Source organism: Brassica oleracea, chromosome C8 (assembly GCF_000695525.1).
Source record: "Brassica oleracea var. oleracea cultivar TO1000 chromosome C8, BOL, whole genome shotgun sequence".
Classification (NCBI taxonomy): Eukaryota; Viridiplantae; Streptophyta; class Magnoliopsida; order Brassicales; family Brassicaceae; genus Brassica; species Brassica oleracea.
In genome coordinates, this window is record NC_027755.1 from 35,007,744 (window position 1) to 35,014,648 (window position 6,905).

Consider the following 6,905-nt stretch of genomic DNA (forward strand, 5'->3'; position numbering starts at 1 on the left):
GGTACCTGTTTAAATTCAATGATTTCTTCAACTGTGACAAGCCAGTCAACCAGTTCTTCTCCACGGATACTCCCTGTAAACTCTGGTAAGTCTGATTTGAATCCGTTTTCCCAACGTCGGTCTTCGACCATTGGACCACGATCCCAGTTACGAGGCCGATTGACTTGTGCTTGAAGAGGAGCAAACGGATTCTCGTCGACCATATCCTCATCGTCTTCAATAACATGCTCGTCGCGTCGTTGGTGTTGGCGTTGTTGTTGATGTGGTTGCTGGTGTTGACCTATTGTTGTCAAAACTTCTTGTAAAGTCAGTTGAAATGACTCATGAGACTGCTGAATCGAGGTATGCATGTTAATCTACATCTCCTGTAATGTCCTTCGCAATTCAACCCTGTCATCTTGGTTAACGTCTTTGTTTTATTTCGGTGGCATGACTATGGCAGGAACGTCGAGGCTCTGATACCAAAAGTGATGGAGCGGAAGGGATAGATGGAAAGCTTGAGTCTCACGTTCCCGGGAAGCTAGAGAAACAAGTTAGGTTTCTGGTTTTCTCCACGAAAATCAGAAAAGAGGCTTTGTTTTGCTACACGAAAAACAGAGGTTTGAGGTTTGCAAGAATACGTTTCTTGTAAAAAACTCGGTTGCAATAAAACTCTTTATTAATTTAATCAATCGTGTCTCTTACAAACCTTTAGAGCACTATTTATAAGAAAGCCAAGCCTAAAGAAATAAGAAAATAAACTTATCTAGGAAAAGGAAAATTTAAGGAAAAGTAGAACGTAAAGAGAAAAGGAAAACATTTGTTCCTTATCAAACAAGGAAAAGGAAGACGTGTTCGTTAAGGTTAGGATGCGCTGCATCATACGCTCAAATGTTTAATTAGACTGGATTCAAATTCAATTGAGTTTTGGTTTTGGGTAATTCTTTCCGAATATTTTTAAAGTTCGGTTTTGATTATATTCAGATTTTGTTGGGTTTGTTATCAAAATAATAATTTATCGCATATCTGGCTAAACCTGTCTTAAATTCGAGTTTTGATTACTAAAATACATATTTTGATTCGACGGTATCCATTTTGGTTGAAACCGTATTTTCTACTTTAATGGTTATCTTTTATCAATTTCGACGAATATCTTTCGATAATGTTCTCAGAAAATATAAATAATATCGAATCATTTATCAAAGAAATTGGATCTCTCACTATTTTAGGGTACAATAAGCAGATATATCCTCGTTTAAAAGAGTTGCTTTAACCCATTTTCTTTTGCCAAGTACGCTTCTTATATATTAAAATAAAAGTCATAAACTTGTGTGATTTTTTTTTTAAATGGACTTTCAATATAAATCAGTTATCATTCATTTATTACTAATAATATGGATTAATAATATATCATTCCTAATATAACATAGACTCCTAAAAACCCGGATTGGTTAACAAATTCACCTTGATTCATGTGTGATATTTTTATTTGGATCATCATTTAATTTTTTTATTAAATTTATTTTCTTAATGCTAATATATAATCTTTTAACTACTTAAATCATAATATAATTTGATATCTTTTAATTTAAAATATAAATATATATATTTAATTTTCTTAACAAATGTGTTAAAAATATTATAAAAATATCTTAATTATCAAAAAATTGTATATAAATATTTTCACTAATTTTTTAATTAGTGATGAAATTAATGTTATTATACATTAATATATATATATACTGAGTTATCTTTTATAAAATGAAAAAATTATATCAAATTTTACTATTTTATAGTTATATCTATCATTTTAAAATAAAACATTGTATTTAACTAAATATGATAAAATTATTTTAAACTGATAAATTAATATATTTTATTTTCACAAACATTAAAAATTTATGTTAGAAATATAATATGTTGGTAGAACGGGTTAACATTAGTAAATTATATAATTCATGTATAAATTAATTTATCTTAAACTTATATATATATATAGTTATTATCTTAAATGAATAAACATAAAAAAATATTGATAAAGGAAATCCAACGCTTTGAATTATGGACCATGACCATAATAATTGATTAAAAAATATTTTTAAAATATATATAATAAAAATACCAAATATATGTGATGATTTGAAATAATCAATTAACTTACAGCATGAAAACTATCAAATTTTTATATTTAAAATAATTATATATAAACATTTAAATACATAAGTAACTTTAAAATATATTTAATTATGTAAAATATACATAAACATGAAAATTAATACCCGCATGGTTGTGCAGGTCCAAATCTAGTATATCATTAAAAATGAAATGTTAGAAAAATACAAAGAGAATGCCTTTTAAAAAACATGCTTCCATGGCAAAAAGAATAAAAATACATGGAAACAAGAAGTGGATTCAGCTTAGGATGAAACAGGGGTGTTTGATTATCACCTAAACCAAATGGACATGAGATTTCTGAACTGGCACTTATTTCGACGACTGAATATGACGTTTTTAACGTCTCCACCAATAAGATCAAAAGTAGTTCTTGCTGTTATGTGAACGAGAGATGTTAATTCAAAGTTTCGCTTTGGGAGTTTGGACAAATATTGTCTAACATATAATCAAAGTTCAATTCAGATTAGTACTATGTCCTTTTAGAAGGAATCTAAAAATAAATCTACGAAAAAAAAAATTTTAGGTCCAAATTAGACATTACCGTATTGATTAAACCATAAAGAATTGAACATAGATTCAAGAAAATCCTAAGACCGTCGTTAACTCCAGTAGACTGGAGTTCTTAGCTTTGGCTAAGAGACGGTTTTTAGTTTTTGTTAGATTGTAACTAAGAAAAGTAAAGAACTGTCTCTTAAATAACATATATAAAGCTGTCTCTGAGCCGAAAAGTATATAAAAAATAAAAAAAAATGTCAAATCATAAATTAAAAACTCCGGCTAAGAAACCACGGTTAATGATGCTCCGAGAGCATTTGCAGGTGTTTACTTTTCATGCGTCTCTCTCTTACGAAATTAGTATAATAAGAGATAGTGGGAGAGAGAGAGTACAAAGAGCATCGTCACCTTATGAAGAGACGTTTTGGGCATGATCAGAGACTGGAAAAACAGGTGTCTTTATCTTGTTGGTACATTTCTATTTTGTCCTTTAAATTTTAATCATGTAATCAATTTATTTTTAAAAACTAATATAATAGTAGTAAGATAGAAACTAACCAGTAACGATGCTCTGACAGTTGATATCAGAACCGGATAGCAAAAAATTTGCAAACTAAAATATCCTTTGAAAAGTATGTGGCAGAAGATCAGTCAGGAGATTTTAGAAGTTCTTTTGTGGAAAAAATATCTTCAAAACACTTCAAAGTAACTTTGCAATTAAGACTGTTGTAGAAATAATTCATTGAAGGAAGATGATCTACGATCTTTAGTTTGAAGAGAAAAATGAAAGATGTTAATTCAAAATCTCACATTAGAAATTAGATAAATAATATATCTAATATATAATAAAATAATTTAACTCTGATTAGTATGAGATTTTTTGAAAAAGAATCCAAAAGTTAATTCATAGGGATTTTTTTTAATCTCAAACTAAACAATATCATACTAATTGGGTCATAAAGAATTGGACATGGATTCAAGAACATCTTAACAATGAGTTTGATTATGCAACACATTATTTAATTGGACATGCCCCGGTATCATAAACTTCTAATCACTATTACACATCATAAACTTGATAGTGAAATCACATATTTGAACGAATTTGTAAGCTGATTTAGAATGCTGTTGTGTTTTTCCCTTTAGAACATATAATGGCATATATGTAATCTGAGTGTAAGTCTTTTGTAAAATATGATTGTGCAAGGAGCGTTACCATATCTAAAAACAAGCATGTCATAATACAAAAACATTGTCAGACAATATTAATTTAGTGAAATAACTGCACCTGGCGAAGGCTGGCCAGGTATAGACGCTTGTTCAATATATGCCATTAAATTGCTGTCATCCATCCGGCCTACCTCTGCTTTGTACCGACTTTGGTTGTTTGGTTTTACAACCGACAACAATGGTAATATGTTCTTATAACTAATTATGATTTCGATGACAAAAAAAGCTAAGATTTCCAGTAGATGAAATCATGAAGATGAAGACCATGAAAATAGATCATTCCAAGGCTCTCATAACGAGATAAAAAATTTGAACACTTTCTTTACTTAATTTAATTTGTTATTCTTTTAGATTGTTTTTATTTAGTACTTAAGATTAGTTTTTTGGATTTATTTTGATATTAAATTTTGAATTATGTTTTTTAAATATATTAACTAGATGGTGGTGAATACATAAATAAATAAAAATAAGCATTAATATTTCTTGATATCGGTGTAAATTGAAAGAAAAGTTAACTTTCATTAAATATATGGGTGTTAGGTATCTTTCATTTGCCGGAATTATCCTTGATAACATAGATTAGTTTTAAATTTGAACTTACCTTCTTTCAAAATTCAGTAACATGGTTCTAACTGGAATCGTGGGCCAACCCTCAAAAAAAATGTGTATATATATATGCACTTAGCCTAGACATGTTGTTTCTTCATATCTTCTTTGACATCAATCAACAATGGCCAGACTCATGAGGTAAGTGCTCCAACACATTATACTATATGTTTTCTAATTTATTTACGTTGTCGTATATACTTGATCGTTGGGACTACCATAATATATAGCAGATTGGATGGCAAGATCACTATTATAACAGGTGGAGCCAGCGGGATTGGAGCCGAAGCCGCTAGGCTATTCACTGAGCACGGAGCCAAGGTGGTTATCGTTGACATACAAGAAGAGCTTGGTCAGAACGTGGCCGTTTCTATCGGACAAGACAAAGCATGTTTTTACCGTTGCGACATAACAGACGAGACACAAGTGGAGAACGCGGTTAAGTTCACCGTCGAAAAACATGGAAAGCTTGACGTTCTGTTTAGCAACGCCGGTGTCATGGAACAGCCGGTAAGCATCCTCGACTTGGATCTCAAACAATTTGACCGGACAATCGCCGTCAACGTTCGCGGCGCGGCGGCGTTTATCAAACATGCAGCGCGTGCAATGGTGGAGAAGGGCACGCGCGGGTCAATAGTCTGTACGACGAGCATAGCGGCGGAGATCGGTGGTCCTGGACCTCATGCGTACACGGCGTCGAAGCATGCACTTGTAGGGTTGATTAAAACAGCATGTAGCGGGCTGGGGAAGTACGGGATAAGAGTCAACGGCGTTGCACCCTACGGTGTGGCGACGGGGATAAATAGCTACAACGAGGAAACGGTGAAGATGGTGGAGGAGCATGTCGCCGCTACTACGATTCTCAAAGGTGTGGTGCTCAAGGCTAGCCACGTGGCTCAAGCAGCTTTGTTTTTGGCTTCGGATGATTCAGCTTACGTTAGCGGGCAGAATCTGGCGGTCGATGGAGGTTACAGCGTGGTTAAGCCCATGTGAAGAAATTAATAAAAATATTTGGCTGCAGACTCTTTTGGTGTTGAATAATTCTGTATTGTCTTCCATATCTATTCGGTATAATTTATGTTTTTTGAAACAAAATTCAGTGTAAGATCATACCTAATGCTTTAAAGACTTCAATGGATAAAAGTGATAATAATATTTTGAGAAAAAAACTTATAGAAGAATGTGTTCTAAAACAAAACTTACAATAATGTAACTAAGTTTCTTGTACCAAAATTATAACGGCAAACTATACACCAAATCTCTCCCGATTTATCTTTTTAAACTAAACATTTCAATAAAATAATTTCAACATAGAAACATAGCATACCAAATTAGTAAGGGAACCGAACACTATAGCAAAGTAATACTTCCCAAGTGGGCTGTTAAAATTATTTAATAATTGTTAGAGTATGTTTATCCGGATCTTTAGTGAGGTTATTAGTGCGTGAATCCACACAAAACCCTTAAAGATCGGTTACAAAAACTACTAACTAAAAACCGATTTTAATGAGTTTCTTACACTATTTACGGGTCTCACTGACTCGTGGCGGTCTGCAATTGGTTTGTTTTTCTAATTTTTTTTTTTAGACAAAAGAAACCTAAAAAACCCAAAAATGGGTTTCTTAGCGATAAACATGATCTTAAGAGTAGTACAAACCGCCGGGTACTTTACATTTTATGTATATTTGATATTTGATTTGTCTTGTACAACTATTGAAAGTTTGGACTTCTACTTGATTTGTTAATAAAGACAAGCTCCTTGATTGGGTAGGTTCAAATCCTATCTCTGCATATTATAAAAGATGAGAGAAAAACACGAATCTTGTGGATATAAGAATCTGTTTAATTCTCACAATAATAAAAAACTATTTTATAGACAAATAACGGGTCTTTGCCTTTGCTTTGTGCCGTGGATTGATGGTCGTTTGAATTTATGTTGTATTCAAGTTCATTTGGTGTGGTTGGTGATAGTTCAAATATTTGATCTGGTTAGCGGGTGGTTATCATAGCTGGTTCAGTTGATAAGACAACTGACCACGTCTATCAAATATTTTCGCTTTGTACTTTCAAGTATATAAACGCTAGTGCTTGATAACCATACCAGCTTAACAACTACAAATACTTGAAAAATCAAGGCCTGCGGATAAGAAAAATGAATATAGGACGAACAATGAGTATTTAGTTATTTATGCTCATCCCTAATATTAGATAAATTCTTGGGTTCACCCCCTAGGGTGAACCTCTAGGTTCACCAACCAATAATAGTTGAGTATTTGATATTTGATATCTTTTTAAAAAAGAAATAAAATTGAATATCCAAATTAGATTATATTTTTAAAATAAAATAATAAAAATACATAAAAATAGTTACAAAAAATAAATTAATTAATATTGTTAAATCTTCAGCAAAATATTAAACT

The 6,905-nt window shown here is 31.8% G+C and overlaps 2 protein-coding genes across 3 annotated transcripts in view; one reads left to right on the top strand and one right to left on the bottom strand.

Annotated features, from left to right (window-relative positions):
* Nucleotides 1-350, bottom strand: part of LOC106309270 — a 2,591-nt gene extending 2,241 nt beyond the window's left edge. Inside the window, exon 1 of the mRNA XM_013746314.1 lies at nt 6-350. Within this exon, the coding sequence (XP_013601768.1) occupies nt 6-350 (345 nt within the window). The remainder of the gene's footprint in view (nt 1-5) is intronic.
* A 4,180-nt stretch (nt 351-4,530) lies between these two features.
* Nucleotides 4,531-5,638, top strand: LOC106309745 (short-chain dehydrogenase reductase 3a). Of its 2 annotated transcripts, none has more exons than XM_013746861.1 (2): nt 4,531-4,626; nt 4,719-5,634. In XM_013746861.1, exons 1-2 carry the CDS (start codon nt 4,610-4,612, stop codon nt 5,476-5,478), a joined length of 777 nt encoding a protein of 258 aa, XP_013602315.1. In that variant the 5' UTR covers nt 4,531-4,609; the 3' UTR covers nt 5,479-5,634. The 2 variants fall into 2 exon arrangements, with proteins under 2 accessions (XP_013602315.1, XP_013602313.1); XM_013746859.1 differs by having other exon boundaries at nt 4,573-4,626; nt 4,716-5,638.
* The last annotated feature ends 1,267 nt before the right edge of the window (nt 5,639-6,905 follow it).